General features: G+C 34.2%; 2 protein-coding genes across 4 annotated transcripts in view; both read right to left on the bottom strand.

The window, feature by feature from the left end:
• The window catches only part of LOC142340364 (uncharacterized), a 269,135-nt gene extending 249,705 nt beyond the window's left edge, over positions 1–19,430 (bottom strand). Inside the window, exon 1 of the mRNA XM_075390938.1 lies at positions 19,417–19,430. The gene's annotated coding sequence lies outside the window, so the exon portion shown is untranslated. The remainder of the gene's footprint in view (positions 1–19,416) is intronic.
• LOC142339388 (uncharacterized) overlaps positions 1–22,980 on the bottom strand; it is a 45,296-nt gene that overhangs the window by 9,283 nt on the left and 13,033 nt on the right. For 2 of the 3 annotated variants that reach the window (XM_075389399.1, XM_075389401.1), the window contains exon 3: positions 2,968–3,577. In XM_075389399.1, the coding sequence (XP_075245514.1) occupies positions 2,968–3,577 (610 nt within the window). The remainder of the gene's footprint in view (positions 1–2,967; positions 3,578–22,980) is intronic. The other variant, XM_075389400.1, reaches the window with a different exon arrangement.

The following is a 22,980-nucleotide window of genomic DNA, read 5'->3' as shown; positions in this document are numbered from 1 at the left end:
TCAAACCTTTCAAGGTTGTTTCTAGGGCTTTTCTTCCATGTCGCTGCAAAAGGTATCTGTCGGACTGACAGTGAACTAATAAAGAAAAGGCAGACTCGCATAAGGTTCCCATCCCCTGTTTCAAGGAGTTTTTGAACATTAACTCAACTTGGTTAAGTTACTATCACTACCATTGAAAAAAAGACTCAAAAAAGCGGTACGACATTTACCATCTATTGCATCAGCACACGAGATGGAAACACATTGGGCGGTTAGAATGAGAACATTTCGAAGGCTTTTATTTTTTTTATTGATTTTGAATAGAACCTTCTTTTTAGATTTTACATGGTTTTATTTCAATTATCTCAGATATTGAAATCTGAAAAGGCAAAAAAAGAAACCTTTCAGAACCTTAAACCTCTAAGTCTGCTGAGATATCGAAAAGCTGAAAAAAATAACGATCGATGAGCTGTTTTAGCTAAACAAAAAAAGTATGCTGGAATAAAGATTCTATCCCCAAACATACCCGGCAGATTGCCGAAAAATAGCCACCATTGATTCCAATAAGCATGATTGGGATTGAAATAACAGAAGATATTGAAAAAAAAAAGATTTTTGTACAAAAACATTTTTTTAAGTCCAATTTATTTTGATGGCATTTCGTAGCTGAACATACATCTGTTTCTTAGAGAGAGGCTACAGGGGCTACTATCAATAACAATAAGCATTAGAGAGAGGTAACTATTATTTATAGGAACGACGTTCAAATAGCGGGCATCTAAAATTGGGCTTTATGGGTTTATCCCGTTTCTATTTCTGACTTCAAATTTTTATACTGACTCTGTTCATTTTGAAAAATTTAACTTGAGCCTATTTAAATTTGTTAAAACAAACAAACTGATATTGCCTAAATCAACAGGTCACCAAAACCTACATAGAAGTTTAATTCAACTATAAAAGCAACCCAGACACTGAAATGACAGAGTATAAATAGGCGTTTAAAACATACCTGGTAGATTGCCAGAAAATAGCAAATGATTGTTGTACAGAAACAACTTTAAAGTGCAAACTGAGGCCATTTTGGAGCTGAACAAACTCCTGTTTCCTAGTGAGACGACACAGGGACTAGTATAAATACCAATAAGCATTAGGGATGGTAACTAAGAACAAAGCTCGAGTAACGGTCATCTAAAATTGAGCTTTATGGGTTTAGCCCGTTTCTAATTCTGATTTAGTTTTTTGATACTGACTCAATACTGTTCATTTTGAATTGCTTTGCTGAGCAACTGAAGTTTAAAATCACTTTTAGCAGAATGAGAGAAGAGAGAAACTAGCCTAGAGAAGTAAAAAAGATTTCACGCAAAATGTTGAAAAGGCGGCAAAATGAGGTAAAGCGAAACATTTTTTTATTCGACGAAAAGAAAGGAGCGCTATAATAGCCGGCTGAGAAGATGAGGGCGGCTATTAATTAAATTGAATTGCTCAAAAAGTAATAGGAAAAAGTCAGAAAGGCAGTAGTAGTATGATAAACTGCCATATGCTTTGAGGGGAGCCCCCTCCCCTAGAGGACTTGTTTTGAACCTTAAAAGACTTCCTGAGATTTCTTAGTTTTCAACAGTCTGCTGTAGACTTCAGGGGTTAAATTGACAGCTGAAAATAATACATTTTCAATTCAAAAAAAGGATTATGTCAAAGATAAGTAAGTCATGTAGAGGGTCCAAGCATATGACAGTTTACCTAACAGTGCAGCTATTCAGGATTATTCCTATCACTTTTCCAACCCTCCAAATTAGTGAAATTGAAAATAGCCTTCGTACAAGATACTTTTACATAATCGACGAGAAATTAATTTAACTAAAAGTTCGAATATAAAAAAGAAAGATTGAAATCCAGCCAGAATATGAAAATCCTCTTTCTGTTTCAAAGACGCTCAAATCATGCGGACCTTGCAAGATACTATTTAACTTAGAAAACATTACACCTTTTAAAGCTACAATTAGAAATTGATTTCCTTGTAAATTTTTACAAACTGTTTTTATTGCAACAAAAAATGTAGTCTAAGTTAAATAGTATCTGGCAAAGTTCGCATGATTTGAGCGTCTTTAAACAAAAAAAGGAGGATTTTTAGCGCGTTTAAATTTTAAACACTGTCCTGAAACGTAATCAAAAACTTTATCTCAAGGATTGTTTTAATTTTCAGAAAACATTTTAATTCCAATAGAAAGAGTTTATTAGCAGAATTGAATGAAATTATGTGGACATCTGCATGAGAAATCAAAATTGAAAAACCTCTTCAATGATCGCTCAACTCTCTAAACATAGCCGGCAAGTAGCGACCGTTGACGCGCTTGATGCACATCGGGATTGAAACAAAAAGAGAAAAGAAGAGACAAATTGACCAAATTTTTTAAACGTTTTTTTTCCTGTCAAAAAGTTTTCTAATTTGGAATGCAGTTTCAGTTAGATTCGCAAACTATACTTAATTCGGGCTTCGAAACTGAAAACTAATAAGCATAATACCAAACACTCAGCTAGCAAACACTAATGAATTTTGATAACCTAATGCACTATGACTTAATGACCGGGCTTTAACGGTATATCTCGTCTCTTTTGATTTTGCTCTTTTGACATTGACCGTATTCACCACCTTACGTAAATGAATGCGTGAAAGAATTTAAAATCCATTCAATTGAAACAGTGAGTGAAGTAAGTCAGAAGCCAAACGTGAAAATCGTGACTTATGTAAAACGAAAAACTTGATCAAAAGGTAAAGCGAACTTAAATAATAGCCGTTGAGAGGCTGACGGCGGCTATTAACAAATTTCCATTTCGAAAGAAACAAAGATTTTGGTCGAAAATATGTCTTGTAGGGTGGAGGGGGTCCGGATCCCCACCCCACCTCAAAGCATATGGCTTTATGTTAAATTATCATAGGCATTTGTTGGTAAAAAGCACCTGAAGATGGAAAATAGGAAATAATTTGCTAACTTGTACCGATAGTTGAGCTATTCGTCGCGCACTTCTTTGAAAGTGGAGTACCGTGGTTGCTCATAGCAACCATTGGCGACTTGAACTGTACACTGCGAGGTGAAGGATGCGATAACCTTTGATGTCGTCCGTTGGAATGAAGTTTCGATTCCGTATTTGACACTGTGGCAAGGTTGTTTATTAATTGAAATTTATCAGAAGCAATTTGAGAATACGCACATTTGCATTCTTTAGTCATCCTTGGTGCTACCGGCTTAAACTGTATCGATTTCGATAGAGGAGTTCCGCTGGACCTATTGTTCGATTCCAATCGAGACATAGCAACATTAGGAGAAGGTTTCCTTAGTAAATCCGAGCAAGTAGCCGGCCCGTTTATATGACTATTAATTTTACAGCAGCTGCCAGTTGCAAAAGTTCTAATCGGCGTCTCGTTTAAATTAGAAGTTCTGTTCAATGATTCGGCAGTTAAACATTCTCGTTGATTTTTCATTTCAGCAGGTGTTTTGAAGGACGCGCTCTTCATATCAGCATGGTGTGTTTTATCAGCTATAGTCGTTGCTTGATGTTGTATAGCACGCCTGCTGCTGCTGGCGCAACTCACTTCGCCAAGCTACAAAGAAACAATTGCGGTTACCTTTCCAGACAATGCTATTCCCATTAGGTTGAAATGTAACAAACAAAAGCTCGTATAAATCTTTGTTTCACTAAAATAGCCTGTACCATTTAATTATTTATAACCTCTGCTGGAGAGCGTAAGTGACTGCATTCGGAAAACGAGAGCAGGATTGAGAACGAAATACTCTAAATTGAAAAACAGTTCCAGTCAGCCATTCAAGCAAGCAAATAGCTTATGAATAGCTAGCTGGTTGCCTGATAATAACATAGATATCTTCACAGACTTAAACGACCAACACTTAATATGATATTATTAGAGCTTTGAATGTTAAAGGTGTTTCGGTATAAAGTTTTATACTTTCAGTTCTCTCCTATGGATTAAATATTCAGATTATGTCTACAGTCTAATTAACCAAGGTCTTTTACCGACTGGGTACAAGCTGTTGTTCTCATATCTTCTTTTTTGAACAAAATACTTATTGGACAGACATTTCTGAATCCAAATGATTTCTGGAAGATCATATCACACGACTGCAATATAAGATCCAGTGGTAAAGTCTTGATTTACGCCAGAGAGACGACACAGAAGCGGGGCGTTCGTGTAGCTAAGTATAACAATGCGCTTTCATTCTCCTACAATCTTTCCTGGTATACGCCACTGATCAATCCCAAAACATTCCATAGAGAAATGACAAAAATTATTTGAGGAAGAAGCAATATGAAAATCCAGATACTATTGCTATCATCCTGGATGGGATCCTTTAGAAAGCCTATAGCATAACAAACTCCCCAAATTGGGGCAAAACCAAGATGGCGAAAACCATGTTTGGTTTGAATTCATTATTATTATTATCGTTTATTAACATTATTATTCAGACCACAAATAAGACCTGAGGGAAAGAATCACATTTCTCCGGTGTAGTTTTTCATCTGACTTTTGATAGTAAGGTGCCACCAATAGTAACAGCGAATAAGTGCATAAAAAGACCAGGAAAAAATAAATGAGAAAATCCCTTTTTTAGAGCAATTGGAAGACAAGTTTAATAGCGGAAACTAAATAAGAATTAATGTTTTCTGGCTAAATGATGAAATATCTAAGCCATTCAATTTCAAATTATTCTAGAAAAGATTGAAAAGTTTATTGCAAAAATGAGAAATTAAAATGTTCAAAACCATTCCATTTGAAAAACCTAAAAAACTAAATACTAAAAATACTTGAAAAATACTAATATAACGACCAGGATTTTCACAAAACTTCAAAAATTGCCGTTATTATTTTTTACCATTTTTTTGTGTTTATGTTAGCAACGCCAAAATATATAGCTCAAAAATTGGCCATAAAAAAATTATATCTTGCAAAAGACATTTATCAACCTTGACAAACGTCAATTCAAGACTAACCAAAAACTCGTGCTCGAAAACTTTCAACCTTGAATTCAGACCTTCCCAGCGCCACTTTAAGAACTTCTACTACTAGGGGACTACTAGAGACAGCTTTTGACCCCTACCAAAAAAGAATGCCCACTGGGCTTTACCTGTTTATTCCGTTTCGAAAGATCAATGTCATCGAAAGATGTTTGAAAACATCTTACCAAATAATTACCAAAGAGAAATGACAAAATTATTTGAGGCAGAAGCAATATGAAAATTCAGATATTACTGCTATCCCCCTGGATGGGATCCGTTAGAAAGCCTATATCATAACAAACTCCCCAAATTGGGAAAAACCAAGATGGCGAAAACCATGTTTGGTTTGAATTCTTTATTATTATCATTTATTAGCATTATTATTTAGACCACTAATGAGACCCGAGGATAAGAATCAAATTTCTCTGGTGCAGTTTTTCATCTGACTTTTGATAGTAAGGTGCCACCAATAGTAACAGCGAATAAGTGCATAAAAAGACCAGGACAAATATAAATGAGAAGAAATTCTTTTTTAGAGCAATTAGAAGATGAGTTGAATAGCGGAAACTAAACAAGAATTAATGTTTGCTGGCTATATGTTGAAATATCTACAATAACATCTCCGGTTTTATCTCAAGTCTGAATGGCTCTAAAACATTGCATAGTTCGTTTTGGATCCTTAAATGAGTTCTCATTAGGAGACATTTCTTGGGCAAGTTATTTTTTTGTGCCCAAAAGACTACGTGACTGAATAAAATCGCAAATAACAGAACAGCACAATAAAACTGCATCATACAACGAAAATTGGTTGATTTATGAAGGCTTGCTATAATACTTCTGGGAGCCTGAAGAGGCTATGACAAAATTTTCAACATAAGCAAGCATCCTGACAGGTTTTCAAGTTGAGAATCCTTGTTGTATGAATCCTCGGCAGAACTCTATGCAACACACAATGCTACTCGTCAGGTTATAATATGTAATCAAAAATCTCCAAAATTATTACTAAGATGACAAATCCAACATAAAAAGTGTTTGTTAAAGAGTTGGAAGCATTTGTAAAAAAAAATCAATCCTCGCATGGAAAGAATTAAAAACGACCACGTAAAATGACTTCAAGTGTCTAATGAATAACAACACCTACGTCGAACAAAGCGGTGGGCGCGATAAAAACAACATAAACTCGTCATGTGAAGCAAAAAAACACGAACTCTGAGGGTGAATAATTGCGTCAATGATATTGATCAAACAGCTTCAAAAGCGTCGTAGAGACTGCCAGAACCAATTGAGCGAACAAAACTGTTTTATCAATTCTGTGTACTCCTTTGAATATGCTCTAATCCCCTCAAAATAAACAAATACTTAAATAAACAAATCCTCTCTTACTAAATCAATTCCTTTCCTGTTACTTAAAAATTTGAAATGCTGAGATATTACATTATGATTTAAAAAGTTGTAAAATTTGAAATGCTGAGATAATACATTATGATTTAAAAAGTTGTATAACTTATTGCTGCTTCTATAAGAGTAACCTTCAAGTGCCGCTTCAATGACCTTCAATTAGAGTGACACACACACAAACATTACTTTATCTCTTTGAATTAAAGTTAAATAAAGTCAATTTCAGATAAGTCATTTTTAAGTCACGTATGCCCAAAAACTTCATCACGCGAATGAACAAAAAACGCGTTCCACTAAAAGTGAAAAATGACATCACGCCCGCAATTCAGTTGAAATTGCATGAACGAATAAACAAAAAGCAGACGTGAAATGGTTGTGACGTCATATGGTTGAAACAAAAATCTCGACGATGAAATAAAAAACACAGCAAGACAAGTCCTGAAATACAATCCGTAGAATTGAAAGAAAAACTCAGAACTACTAGACCTGGCCAGCGCATCAACTGAACAATGCACGACCAAAAAACCTATCATTGGCCCGCAAAGATTGTTAAACTCAGAAAAGGAAAGAAAAGCTCAAAAAATTTAAAAAATTAAATTTTTAAAGAAATGTTACTAACATTGGTGATATCTTCAGAGCCATTTAATTGTCTCCAGACGCTAACCAGCAATCCAATCCAACTTCTTGCTTATTGCAAATTTTTATCAAATTTAATCAAAAATTGCGAAAATTCCTGACATTAAAAGTTCAAAGCCATTCAATTTCAAATTATTCGAGAAAAAATTGAAAATTTTATTGCAAAAATACGTGAAATTAAAATGTTCAAAACCATTCCATTTGAAGAATCGAAAAAACAATGGCAGACTTCATCAGATAATAGGCAAAATTCTTGGTATTAAATACTAAAAATACTTGAAAAAAACTAATATAACGACAAGGATTTTCACAAAACTTTAAAAATTGCCATTATTGTTTTTTTTAATCATTTTTTGTGTTTACGTTAGCAATGCTAAAATATATAGCTCAAAAAATTGCCATTAAAAGTAATTACATCTTGCAAAAGACATTTATCAACCTTGACAAACGTCAATTCAAGACTAACCAAAAACTCGTGCTCAAAAACTAATAAAATGCCCCTTCTAACCTTGACTTCAGACTTTCCCAGCGCCACTCTAAGAACTTAAGGGACTACTAGAGACAGCTTTCGACCCCTACCAAAAAAGAATGCCCACTGGAATTTAACTGTTTATTCCGTTTCGAAAGATCAATGTCATCGAAAAATGTTTGAAAACATCTTACAAAATAATTACCAAAGAGAAATGACAAAATCATTTGAGGCAGAAGCAATATGCAAATTCAGATACTACTGCAATCCTCCTGGATGGGATCCTTTAGAAAGCCTATATCATAACAAACTCCCCAAATTGGGGCAAAACCATGATGGCGAAAACCATGTTTGGTTTGAATTCATTATTATTATTATCATTTATTAACATTATTATTCAGACCACTAATAAGACCTAAAAATAATAATCAAATTTCTTTGGTGCAGTTTTTCATCTGACTTTTGATAGTAAGGTGCCGCCAATAGTAACAGCGAATAAGTGCATAAAAAGACCAGGACAAAAATAAATGAGAAAAAATTCCTTTTTTAGAGCAATTAGAAGATGAGTTTAATAGCGGAAACTAAAAAACAATTAATGTTTTCTGGCTAAATGTTGAAATATCTACAATAACATCTCCGGTTTTATCTCAAGTATGAATGGCTCTAAAACATTGCATAGTTCCTTTTGGGTGCTTAAATGAGTTCTCAATAGGAGACATTTCTTGCGCAAGTTACTTTATTTGTGCCCAAAAGACTACGTGACTGAACAGCACAATAACAGAACAGCACAATAAAACTGCATCATACAACAAAAATTGGTTGTTTTATGAAGGCTTGCTATGCTACTTCTGGGAGCCTGAAGAGGTTGTGACAAAATTTTTGCCATCAACAGAAGCAAGCATCCTGACAGGTTTCCAAGTTGAGAATCCTTGTTGTATGAATCCTCGGCAGAACTGTATGCAACACACAATGCTACTCGTCAGGTTATAATTTGAAATTAAAAATCTCCAAAATTAATACTAAGAGGACAAATCCAATATACAAAGCATATGTTAAAGAGTTGGAAGCGTTTGTAAAAAAAATCAATTCTCGTAGGGAAAGAATTAAAAAGGAACAAGTAAAATGACTTCACGTGTCTAATGACTAACAACACCTACGTCGAACACGGGCGGGCGCGATAAAAACAACATAAACTCGTCATGTAAAGAAAAAAAACACGAACTCTGAGGGTGAATAATTGCGTCAATGATATTGATCAAACAGCTTCAAAAGCGTCGTAGGGACTGCCAGAACCAATTGAGCGAACAAAACTGTTTTATCAATTCTGTGTACTCCTTTGAATATGCTCTAATCCTCTCAAAATAAACAAATACTTAAATAAACAAATCCTCTCTTACTAATTCAATTCCTTTCCTGTTACTTAAAAATTTACTCCAAAAAATTAACATTGCTGCCAGACTGTCAGAAAATAGCCACAATAATTTCGTAGATCTCTAGTCTCAAAAAGATACAAAAAAGACAAAAAAATTCTTTTTTGAAATGCTGAGATATTATATTGATTTGAAAAGTTGTATAACTTATTGCTGCTTCTATAAGAGTAACCTTCAAGTGCCGCTTCAATGACCTTCAATTAGAGTGACACACACACAAACATGACTTTATTTCTTTGAATTAAAGTTAAGTAAAGTCAAATTCAGATAAGTCATTTTTAAGTCACGTATGCCCAAAAAGTTCATCACGCGAATGAACAAAAAACGCGTTCCACTAAAAGTGAAAAATGACATCACACCCGCAATTCAGTTGAAATTGAATGAACGAATAAACTAAAAGCACACGAAATGGTTGTGACGTCATATGGTTGAAACAAAAATCTCGACGAAATAAAAAACAGCAAGACAAGTCCTGAAATAAAATCCATAGAATTGAAAGAAAAACTCAGAACTACTAGACCTAGCCAGCGCATCAATTGAACAATGCACGACCTAAAAACCTATCATTGGCCCGCAGAGATTGTTAAACTCAGAAAAGGAAAGAAAAGCTCAAAAAATTTAAAAACTGAAATTTTTAAAGAAATGTTACTAACATTGGTGATATCTTCAGAGCCATTTAATTGTCTCCAGACGCTATCCAGCAATCCAATCCGACTTCTTGCCTATTGCAAATTGTTATCAAATTTTATCAAAAATTGCGAAAATTCCTGACATTAAAAAGTTCAAAACCATTCCATTTGAAGAATCTAAAAAAGTATGGCAGATTTCATCAGATAATAGGCAAAATTCTTGGTATTAAATACTAAAAATACTTGAAAAAAACTAATATAACGACAAGGATTTTCACAAATCTTTAAAAATTGCCATTATCGTTTTTTTTATCATTTTTTGTGTTTATATTAGCAATGCTAAAATATATAGCTCAAAAAATTGCCATTAAAAGTAATTACATCTTGCAAAAGACATTTATCAACCTTGACAAACGTCAATTCAAGACTAACCAAAAACTCGTGCTCAAAAACTCATAAAATGCCCTTTTTAACCTTGACTTCAGACTTTCCCAGCGCCACTCTAAGAACTTAAGGGACTACTAGAGACAGCTTTCGACCCCTACCAAAAAAGAATGCCCACTGGGCTTTACTTGTTTATTCCGTTTCGAAAGATCAATGTCATCGAAGAATGTTTGAAAACATCTTACAAAATAATTACCAAAGAGAAATGACAAAATCATTTGAGGCAGAAGCAATATGAAAATTCAGATACTACTGCTATCCTCCTGTATGGGATCCTTTAGAAAGCCTATATCAAAAAAAACTCCCCAAATTGGGGCAAAACCAAGATGGCGAAAACCATGTTTGGTTTGAATTTATTATTATTATAATCATTTATTAACATTATTATTCAGACCACTAATAAGACCTAAAAATAAGAATCAAATTTCTTTGGTGCAGTTTTTCATCTGACTTTTGATAGTAAGGTGCCGCCAATAGTAACAGCGAATTAGTGCATAAAAAGACCAGGACAAAATTAAATGAGAAAAAATTCCTTTTTTAGAGCAATTAGAAGATGAGTTTAAAAGCGGAAACTAAAAAAGAATTTGTTTTCTGGCTAAATGTTGAAATATCTACAATAACATCTCCGGTTTTATCTCAAGTATGAATGGCTCTAAAACATTGCATAGTTCGTTTTGGGTCCTTAAATGAGTTCTCAATAGGAGACATTTCTTGCGCAAGTTACTTTATTTGCGCCCAAAAGACTACGTGACTGAACAGCACAATAACAGAACAGCACAACAAAACTGCATCATACAACAAAAATTGGTTGTTTTATGAAGGCTTGCTATGCTACTTCTGGGAGCCTGAAGAGGTTGGGACAAAATTTTTGCCATCAACAGGGAAAGAAATAAAAAGTACCAAGTAAATGACTAACAGTGTCTAATGACTAACAACGCCTACGTCGAACACAGCGGCGGGCGCGATAAAAACAACATAAACTCGTAAACATGTAAAGCAAAAAAACACGAACTCTGAGGGTGGATAATTGCGTCAATGATATTGATCAAACAACTTCAAAAGCGTCGTATAGACTGCCAGAACCAATTGAGCAAACAAAACTGTTTTATCAATTCTGTGTACTCCTTTGAATATGCTCTAATCCTCTCAAAATAAACAAATCCTCTCTTACTAATTCAATTCCTTTCCTGTTGCTTAAAAGTTTACTCCGAAAAATTAACATAGCTGCCAGACTACCAGAAAATAGCCACAATAATTTCGTATATCTCTAGTCTCAAAAAGATAACAAGAAAGAAAAAAAACTCTTTTGAAATGCTGAGATATTATATTATGAGAGAGAGAGAGAGAGTTAATTTATCCCGGCCTATAAATCAAATGTACAAAGAAGGATAATCAAATCACGACATAAATCACAATCAAACAGCGAAAAATAAATGCATTTAATACTTCCAACAATCAAATTAAAATTTATTCTAGATTATATTAGGCTGCGAAAGGACGCGCAACGAGGTCCTTAGACCTATTTTCCAGCGTGCCCTGTAATATAAACGTCACAGTGGATAAACTCAATTTCTTTTAATTTAATATTCCTGCCATTTTGTAAACGATTTCTTTTTTAGCAACCTTTTAACTGCTCAAACTTATTTCTCCACCAGAGCCCGAAGATAAGTACTTAAACTACATCGAATTGAAACTTGTTTACAGCAGAGAGCAACGTTGTAAAGAAAAAATTGTCGTGTTTTGTCAAATGGTCCTATGAAGGAGGAAAAAGTGACAAAAACTGTCTTTAGAAATTGAAAAAAGTGATTTTCGAAAGCACCCCACGAATTTTTGCGTATACTTTTCAACTACTTTCAAAGAATTACCAGGAGTTGCAGGGATGTAACAAATTATCCAAAAAACACATTTCGAACGAGATCATAATTCCCTTGTATATATGAGTCCTTCAAGTTATGATAGATATCAGAGACTTGCTTAATGGTTGCATTTCCTACATAGTCAGGTATGAGAAATTGTATTTTCAACAAATTAAACAATTTGGAAGCTCGGTGACAAATCGAGTTTCGCTTTATTTTTGTTTTGCATAATGGAACTTTCAGCAGCATAAAATCAGCGCGTCTAGTTGAATGAGTGCAACTTTCGAACTGAAAAATAGTATTAAGATAATCCTCGGAATGCATACGATTTAATGACTTCAAAACGAATTTTAGTAATTCATAGATATGCAATTCGAACACTGTTAGTATCTTATTAGCGGTGAACAAGTCTTCACTAACATCATGACGTTTTCTGAAGTATATAACTTTGATTATTTTCTTTTGCAATTGATAAATCGGAGAAGGGGATGAGAAGCTACAACACCCGTAAACAAGAACACCATATTGGATAATTGGGCATACCACATTTCCATAGTACTCAATCAATTGGTAACGCAGAACAAAGTGTCTTAATTTGGATATTGCACCGCATTGTCGTCCAAGACGTTCAATTACGGAACTTATATGATCGTCGTAGGAGAGCTTTGAATCAATTATCAATCCTAGATACTTACATTCATGGTCGATATTTATAAGACTAGATGCAATATTAAACCTGAGACTGGAAGCACTTGCTTTTGTACTTATTTGAAACGTTTTACTTATTCAGCTTAAGTTTATTTGCATTTAACCATCTTGCTACATTGTCAAGGTCTGATTGAATATCTGATCTGGAGCAGTCTAAACCACATAAATTTTTATCGTCAGTAAACAGATACACACTAACATGATTACAGGCTTTAGGTAAATCATTGATATAAATGAGGAAGAACAAAGGTCCAAGAATGAAACCCTGAGGAACACAACAAGTAATACTTAACCAATTGGATGATACTCCAGATAAGGTTACTCGTTGTGATCTGCCACACAGGTAGCTCTGAAACCATTTCCAGCAATTATCACGTATACCGTACTGTTCCAACTTGTTGAGTAAAATTTCATGATCTAGTGTATCGAAAGCCTTTTTCAGATCAAGAAAAAAACTAACTGTCTCAGATTTACTTGATCTTATCCTTTCGGTGAGTTCCGCTAGGGCATCAATCGTTGAATGTTTTTTACGGACACCAAACTGTTTAAAATAAAAAAGATTAAAACCTTCCATATATTCGTATACTCTCGTGAACATCGAGCGCTCATATATTTTGCTCAAGACATTCAAAAGAGAAATTGGCCTATAATTATTCTCTTCTACACGTGATCCGTTTTTAAAAAGCGGAAACACTTTAGCTTTTTTGAGCTCAGAGGGGAAAGATCCTTCGTAAAAAGATACATTTATCAATGATGAAAGGTATTTGGTAATCACTGATTCTGCAGTCTTAACCATTATATTACTTATTTCGTCTTCACCTGATGACGATTTATTGGGAAGAGAGTTAATAAAACCAATCACTTCCGTTTCAGACACTGGGTTCATTCTTATTGACATGTTTACATCGCTAGGAAGTTCGATTGTCTCTGAAGGAATACTATGCTTAATGTTTTCTCCAATGCTAACAAAAAACTCATTGTATTTCTCATTGTATTCAAAGGTTGACGGATAAGGCTTGGTGTCTGATATACACGAAGCCAATTTAATAAAGCTATTATTCGGTCGCGTTTTTCCTGATACTTCGTTAAGAAGAGCGAACGTCTGTCTTGAGTCTCCTAAATAATTATCAAACATTTTTTTATAATAAATCCGCTTCGCTGATTTGACATTTTTTTTCAAAACGAATTCGAATTTCTTTGAACCTATACAGCAAAGGTAAATTAGATGGGTCTTTTTTCCATTTACTTTGAGCCCGGTTGCGTTCAGAACGTAAATTCTTCAGCTTATTGTCAAATCATTTAGGCGTAAGGTTCTTTTTGTTCGGATTTATTTGTTTAAATGGAGCATATTGTTCGGTAACCGACAAGAAAACTTCATAGAAAGCAGTGAAGGAAGAAATACCACTGTTCGATAATTTGGAAAATGTTTTCTCAAATTCGTGACTCAAAACGAATACATATTTTTCTACAATACTTAATGACTTCAAAACGAATTTTAGTAATTCATAGATATGCAATTCGAACACTGTTAGTATCTTATTAGCGGTGAACAAGTCTTCACTAACATCATGACGTTTTCTGAAGTATATAACTTTGATTATTTTCTTTTGCAATTGATAAATCGGAGAAGGGGATGAGAAGCTACAACACCCGTAAACAAGAACACCATATTGGATAATTGGGCATACCACATTTCCATAGTACTCAATCAATTGGTAACGCAGAACAAAGTGTCTTAATTTGGATATTGCACCGCATTGTCGTCCAAGACGTTCAATTACGGAACTTATATGATCGTCGTAGGAGAGCTTTGAATCAATTATCAATCCTAGATACTTACATTCATGGTCGATATTTATAAGACTAGATGCAATATTAAACCTGAGACTGGAAGCACTTGCTTTTGTACTTATTTGAAACGTTTTACTTATTCAGCTTAAGTTTATTTGCATTTAACCATCTTGCTACATTGTCAAGGTCTGATTGAATATCTGATCTGGAGCAGTCTAAACCACATAAATTTTTATCGTCAGTAAACAGATACACACTAACATGATTACAGGCTTTAGGTAAATCATTGATATAAATGAGGAAGAACAAAGGTCCAAGAATGGAACCCTGAGGAACACAACAAGTAATACTTAACCAATTGGATGATACTCCAGATAAGGTTACTCGTTGTGATCTGCCACACAGGTAGCTCTGAAACCATTTCCAGCAATTATCACGTATACCGTACTGTTCCAACTTGTTGAGTAAAATTTCATGATCTAGTGTATCGAAAGCCTTTTTCAGATCAAGAAAAAAACTAACTGTCTCAGATTTACTTGATCTCATCCTTTCGGTGAGTTCCGCTAGGGCATCAATCGTTGAATGTTTTTTACGGACACCAAACTGTTTAAAATAAAAAAGATTAAAACCTTCCATATATTCGTATACTCTCGTGAACATCGAGCGCTCATATATTTTGCTCAAGACATTCAAAAGAGAAATTGGCCTATAATTTTTCTCTTCTACACGTGATCCGTTTTTAAAAAGCGGAAACACTTTAGCTTTTTTGAGCTCAGAGGGGAAAGATCCTTCGTAAAAAGATACATTTATCAATGATGAAAGGTATTTGGTAATCACTGATTCTGCAGTCTTAACCATTATATTACTTATTTCGTCTTCACCTGATGACGATTTATTGGGAAGAGAGTTAATAAAACCAATCACTTCCGTTTCAGACACTGGGTTCATTCTTATTGACATGTTTACATCGCTAGGAAGTTCGATTGTCTCTGAAGGAATACTATGCTTAATGTTTTCTCCAATGCTAACAAAAAACTCATTGTATTTCTCATTGTATTCAAAGGTTGACGGATAAGGCTTGGTGTCTGATATACACGAAGCCAATTTAATAAAGCTATTATTCGGTCGCGTTTTTCCTGATACTTCGTTAAGAAGAGCGAACGTCTGTATTGAGTCTCCTAAATAATTATCAAACATTTTTTTATAATAAATCCGCTTCGCTGATTTGACATTTTTTTTTCAAAACGAATTCGAATTTCTTTGAACCTATACAGCAAAGGTAAATTAGATGGGTCTTTTTTCCATTTACTTTGAGCCCGGTTGCGTTCAGAACGTAAATTCTTCAGCTTATTGTCAAATCATTTAGGCGTAAGGTTCTTTTTGTTCGGATTTATTTGTTTAAATGGAGCATATTGTTCGGTAACCGACAAGAAAACTTCATAGAAAGCAGTGAAGGAAGAAATACCACTGTTCGATAATTTGGAAAATGTTTTCTCAAATTCGTGACTCAAAACGAATACATATTTTTCTACAATACTTAATGACTTCAAAACGAATTTTAGTAATTCATAGATATGCAATTCGAACACTGTTAGTATCTTATTAGCGGTGAACAAGTCTTCACTAACATCATGACGTTTTCTGAAGTATATAACTTTGATTATTTTCTTTTGCAATTGATAAATCGGAGAAGGGGATGAGAAGCTACAACACCCGTAAACAAGAACACCATATTGGATAATTGGGCATACCACATTTCCATAGTACTCAATCAATTGGTAACGCAGAACAAAGTGTCTTAATTTGGATATTGCACCGCATTGTCGTCCAAGACGTTCAATTACGGAACTTATATGATCGTCGTAGGAGAGCTTTGAATCAATTATCAATCCTAGATACTTACATTCATGGTCGATATTTATAAGACTAGATGCAATATTAAACCTGAGACTGGAAGCACTTGCTTTTGTACTTATTTGAAACGTTTTACTTATTCAGCTTAAGTTTATTTGCATTTAACCATCTTGCTACATTGTCAAGGTCTGATTGAATATCTGATCTGGAGCAGTCTAAACCACATAAATTTTTATCGTCAGTAAACAGATACACACTAACATGATTACAGGCTTTAGGTAAATCATTGATATAAATGAGGAAGAACAAAGGTCCAAGAATGGAACCCTGAGGAACACAACAAGTAATACTTAACCAATTGGATGATACTCCAGATAAGGTTACTCGTTGTGATCTGCCACACAGGTAGCTCTGAAACCATTTCCAGCAATTATCACGTATACCGTACTGTTCCAACTTGTTGAGTAAAATTTCATGATCTAGTGTATCGAAAGCCTTTTTCAGATCAAGAAAAAAACTAACTGTCTCAGATTTACTTGATCTTATCCTTTCGGTGAGTTCCGCTAGGGCATCAATCGTTGAATGTTTTTTACGGACACCAAACTGTTTAAAATAAAAAAGATTAAAACCTTCCATATATTCGTATACTCTCGTGAACATCGAGCGCTCATATATTTTGCTCAAGACATTCAAAAGAGAAATTGGCCTATAATTATTCTCTTCTACACGTGATCCGTTTTTAAAAAGCGGAAACACTTTAGCTTTTTTGAGCTCAGAGGGGAAAGATCCTTCGTAAAAAGATACATTTATCAATGATGAAAGGTATTTGGTAATCACTGATTCTGCAGTCTTAACCATTATATTACTTATTTCGTCTTCACCTGATGACGATTTATTGGGAAGAGAGTTAATAAAACCAATCACTTCCGTTTCAGACACTGGGTTCATTCTTATTGACATGTTTACATCGCTAGGAAGTTCGATTGTCTCTGAAGGAATACTATGCTTAATGTTTTCTCCAATGCTAACAAAAAACTCATTGTATTTCTCATTGTATTCAAAGGTTGACGGATAAGGCTTGGTGTCTGATATACACGAAGCCAATTTAATAGAGCTATTATTCGGTCGCGTTTTTCCTGATACTTCGTTAAGAAGAGCGAACGTCTGTCTTGAGTCTCCTAAATAATTATCAAACATTTTTTTATAATAAATCCGCTTCGCTGATTTGACATTTTTTTTTTCAAAACGAATTCGAATTTCTTTGAACCTATACAGCAAAGGTAAATTAGATGGGTCTTTTTTCCATTTACTTTGAGCCCGGTTGCGTTCAGAACGTAAATTCTTCAGCTTATTGTCAAATCATTTAGGCGTAAGGTTCTTTTTGTTCGGATTTATTTGTTTAAATGGAGCATATTGTTCGGTAACCGACAAGAAAACTTCATAGAAAGCAGTGAAGGAAGAAATACCACTGTTCGATAATTTGGAAAATGTTTTCTCAAATTCGTGACTCAAAACGAATACATATTTTTCTACAATACTTGGATAACGTAGAAAAGATGTATCTCTTAATATTTTGCTTTCATCTCCCGTATTTTTTGTAGCCCATGTGAGCAAAACGGGATAATGGTCAGATAAACTCCGATGATCTAAAATCTCACAGTCTGCAATTAAATTTTGATAGATGAAATGATCGATGCAAGTTGATGAGCTATTTGTGACCCGGGTTGGTTCACTAGGTGTTATGCTGAAGCCATTTAAATGAATGGAATTTATGAATTTTTGGATTAAAGATTGTTCTTCAAGATATTTATTTCAAAATCTCCACAGATTACAGTTGAAATTTTTTGTGAGCTAATGTTTTCAATATATTTGTCTAAGATTTCAGTGAATTCAATTTTGTTTGCCCTTGGTTTATTGTATATTATCATTAATCGGAATAAGTAGCCTTTTTTATCTACGTTAACAAACAATGACACTTCAATGTCGCAATCAAGCACTTTTTGGAAAGAACAATTGTTTCTAATTTGAATCATAATGCCACCACCTTTTGAGTCACGAACTTTCGATAAAAGATTCTGATAACCAGTAACTAAAAACAATTTTGGATCGTCTTTTTCGGAAAGCCAGGTTTTTGTTAAACAAAGTATGTCAGGAGGAGACTCAAGACTATACGCAAGTGCTTCCAGGTCCTCAATGTGTTTTTTCAATGAGCGAACATTTAGATTTAATACATTAATTGAACTACAAGATATTGAAGTTTTGTTTTTAGATATAGTCAATGGGCGAAGAGGTGGGAAAAATATTGCTGCGAGATGGTCGGAAACATTTCATAAATTCCGAAAAGTCATATTTCAGATTTTTGGCAGCGTCCAGTAAGTCCAGCACCCCGTATATTTTCTTATTTCCCTTCCAAAGATAAAGAATTGCTCCCTCTCGTGTCCACGCTGACTCCACACGAGAATCTCTCTTCATCATGGAAAGAAATTTGGCACGAGCAGGTGAAATATCTTCGAATATTTTTACGCTGTTAGTATTCGCTGATAACTTCTCCTTGTTTCGTAAAATATCAGTCTTCACGACTCTAGGGGCAAATCGAGCGATTATTGTACGCTCACCCACTTTGCCTCCTGGCAGTCTGTGAGCAGTTGAAATATCCTTCTCGTCAATTGCCACTCCCAACGATGACGCAACTTCAATAACCTTTTTAATTGTAACAGTGTCTTTTTCAGGTACAATACCCCCGTTGTCAATCTGTTGGACGTCTTCCTTCAAACCAATGATTCTTATGTTTTCTCTCCTCTTGTAATTTTCTATACTTTCAGCTTGAGACATCGCTGCAGCATTGCAACGTTCTTCTTGGTAGTATATTTCGCCCTCAACTTGTCGAAGAATTTCGGTCTTTAGTTCTTCCTTAATTTGCTCAACAACTTGTTTAACAGCGCTTGGAATAGCCGCCTGAATTTCACTTCTTACGTGAGAGATTAATTCATTTCGCATTTGGCTGATACAGGTAGGAATGAGGATGTTGATCCGACTTTCAAAGACCTTGTCAATTTTCGAGAGGAGATTTTCTTCATCAAAGCTTTCTGCTATTAGACTGGAGTCTGGTTTAGAACATTTAGCGTCTTGCTTGCTGGAAATGGGCGTTTGATCCAAAAACCTCAAGTTATGCAATTCGCTGGCATTAGTATCATCTGCCATCTCTCAAACTATTTAATAAGTTTATTACAACAATTAGGCTATTAAGATTTAAAAAGTTGTATAACTTATTGCTGCTTCTATTAGAGTAACCTTCAATCGCCGCTTCAATGACCTTCAATTAGGGTGACACACAAACATGACTTTATCTCTGTGAACAAAAGTTAAGTAAAGTCAATTTCAGATAAGTCATTTTTAAGTCACGTGTGTCCAAAAACATCATCACGCGAATGAACAAGAACGCGTTCCACTAAAAGTGAAAAATGACATCAAGCCCGCAATTCAGTTGAAATTGCAAGAACGAATACACAGAAAGCAGACTTGAAGTGGTTGTGACGTCATATGGTTGAAACAAAAATCTCGACGACGAAATAAAAAAAACACAGCAAGACAAGTCCTGAAATACAATCCATAGAATTGAAAGAAATACCCAGAACTACTAGACCTGGCCAGCGCATCAATTGAACAATGCACGACCCAAAAACCTATCATTGGCCCGCAAAGATTATTAAACTCAGAAAAGGAAAGAAGAGCTTAGAAAATTTAAAAACTGAAATTTTTTAAGAAATGTTGCTAACATTGGTGATATTTTCAGAGCCATTTAATTGTCTCCAGTCGCTAACCAGCAATAAAATCCAACTTCTTGCTTATTGCAATTTTCTATCAAATTTTTTCAAAAATTGAGAAAATTCCTGACATTAAAAGTTCAAAGCCATTCAATTTCAAATTATTCTAGAAAAAATTGAAAATTTTATTGCAAAAATACGTGAAATTAAAATGTTCAAAACCATTCCATTTGAAGAATCTAAAAAACTATGGCAGATTTCATCAGATAACAGGCAAAATTATAGGTATTAAATACTAAAAATACTTGAAAAAAACTAATATAACGACAAGGATTTTCACAAAACTTTAAAAATTGCCATTATTGTTTTTTTTATCACTTTTTGTGTTTATGTTAGCAATGCTAAAATATATAGCTCAAAAAACTTGCCATTAAAAGTAATTACATCTTGCAAAAGACATTTATCAACATTGACAAACGTCAATTCAAGACTAACCAAAAACTCGTGCTCAAAAACTCATAAAATGCCCCTTTTAACCTTGACTTCAGACTTTCCCAGCGCCACTCTAAGAACTTAACGGACTACTAGAGACAGTTTTCGACCCCTACCAAAAAAGAATGCCCACTGGGCTTTACCTGTTTATTCCGTTTCGAAAGATCAATGTCATCGAAAAAAGTTTGAAAACATCTTACAAAATATAAACATGGAGCAACAAGTCCTCAAATACAATCCAAAGAATTGAATGAAAAACTTAGAACTACTGTTCCTAACGAGCAGATCAAATGGACAATGCCACCCAAAAAGACAAAATATCAAAAGTTGAGAAACTAAAATAATCAAACAAACTGAACAAATACAAATTCATTGCTACAACTCTCGAAACTTTTACCATCAAGGCCAAATTTAATCTATTCAAATATACCTAATACCAATGCACAAGCCTTAGAAGGGGGTTATTGGCCAAAAAAGTTAGAACACATCGAGAAAGATGACAAATACTTGACAAGATACTTGAAACTGCAAAAATTAAAGAAAGCTTAATTTCGCAAAAATAACATGTCCAAAACCACTTCTTTTTCAGTAAGACCTAAAAAGCATCATTGGCCGAAAAAAGAACAAAAAACAAAACATTTATAACCAATCGCAAATTTTAGTGAAAGGTTGTTAAAATTCAGAACTTAACATCTTCAGAACTATTTCATTCTGACACTCAATATCAGAAAATTTGAAAAAACTTTATAAAGAAATTTCTTTTAAAAAATGAACCGAATTGTGATTTTCAAAATGTTGAAAACCATTCAATTGCACCTAGCAACTATGCGGTAACCAACTGTCACCCCTAGAGAAGATTACCTGGCCATGAGGCAAAAAAAACTGAACAAAAGAAAAACATTTTTAAAAATTGCAAAAAACAGTGATACTAAAAAGTTGAAAACCACTCCATTGCCACAAGAAACTATGTAGAACGCCATTATGTAAACCTGAAGGAGGTTTACTGGAAACTGAGTGTGGAAAAATTCAAAAATGACAAATCCACAAAAACTTAAAAATGGAAAAATTATTATGATTCTTCGAGTTGATATTTGCAGTACCAAAACATATTGCCCATAAAATGATATTAAAAAGTAAATATATGTTCCAAATAAACTTTATCAACTTTTACAAACGTCAATTCAAAAGACAAAAAAAAATGGAGAAAAACTTGAAAACAAAATGCACCAATTTCCGATCAAAACTCCTAAAAAAGAGCTTTTAACCTTGAACTAAGGCATTCCCAGCAGCTCCATCACTGTAGGCACTTCAAAAACTATTAAAACCAGCTTTGGGCATCTAACGAAGCTTACTGTTTACTGAGCCTTACCTATATATCCCGTTTTTAAAGATCAAAATCAATGAAAAATGCGTGAAAAAATCTTTAAAAAAATAGCCGGAAGACTGCGGAATTGACTCGAAGTCAAGTTTAAATTTCATTAGCCAACCACTAACCGCTAATTTAATTTAGTGCCGCAATTGACTAGCAAACAATGCGATAAATGTAACCAACGATAATTCCCGAAAAAGGAGAAAAATCGAGCAAACAAAAGTAGTTAAATAACAAAATCTAAAACATCTATTGAATTTTATGATAAATTTTTTAAAATGCAAGGTCTCAATTTTAATGCATCTTAGGTAACAGATGCTGCAGATTTATTGAGCACCACCTTAACTCTAAGTAAACTATACGTTTGAGAGCATTTTGATCATCTAAATCATATATGAGTGTTTTATATGCAATCTTCAGCTTTTCTGTGATTACCTATTCCTACAGGCCTTTTTGTACCTTTTTAAGTTTTTAGTGTCTAGGGTTTCAGCTTCTATGTAGGTTTTGGAGACCTGTTGATTTAGGATATATCAGTTTAATTTTCTTTTAACAAACTTAAATTGGCTAAAGTCGAGGATTTTCTCGCTTATTTTCTCCGTTTTTGAAGTTTTTTGCCCTATGCTTCCAAAAGGGAACATGAAAAAGTTATCCTGAAATGGAAGAATAAGGCAAAAAAAAACTTCAAAAACGGAAAGTAAGCAAAAAAATTTAACTTGAGCCTATTTAAATTTGTTAAAACAAACAAACTGATATTTCCTAAATCAACAGGTCACCAAAACCTACATAGAAGTTTAATTCAACTATAAAAGCAACCCAGACACTGAAATGACAGAGTATAAATAGGCGTTTAAAAACATACCTGGTAGATTGCCAGAAAATAGCAAATGATTGTTGTACACAAACAACTTTAAAGTGCAAACTGAGGCCATTTTGGAGCTGAACAAACTCCTGTTTCCTAGTGAGACGACACAGGGACTAGTATAAATACCAATAAGCATTACGGATGGTAACTAAGAACAAAGCTCGAGTAACGGTCATCTAAAATTGAGCTTTATGGGTTTAGCCCGTTTCTAATTCTGATGTAGTTTTTTGATAATGACTCAATACTGATCATTTTGAATTGCTTTGCTGAGCAACTGCTGTCTAAAAAC

Source organism: Convolutriloba macropyga, chromosome 5 (assembly GCF_964194025.1).
Source record: "Convolutriloba macropyga chromosome 5, txConMacr16.3, whole genome shotgun sequence".
In the NCBI taxonomy this organism is placed as follows: domain Eukaryota; kingdom Metazoa; phylum Xenacoelomorpha; order Acoela; family Convolutidae; genus Convolutriloba; species Convolutriloba macropyga.
Note: the sequence above shows the minus strand (reverse complement) of the source record. Positions and strands in the feature narration are given on the sequence as shown.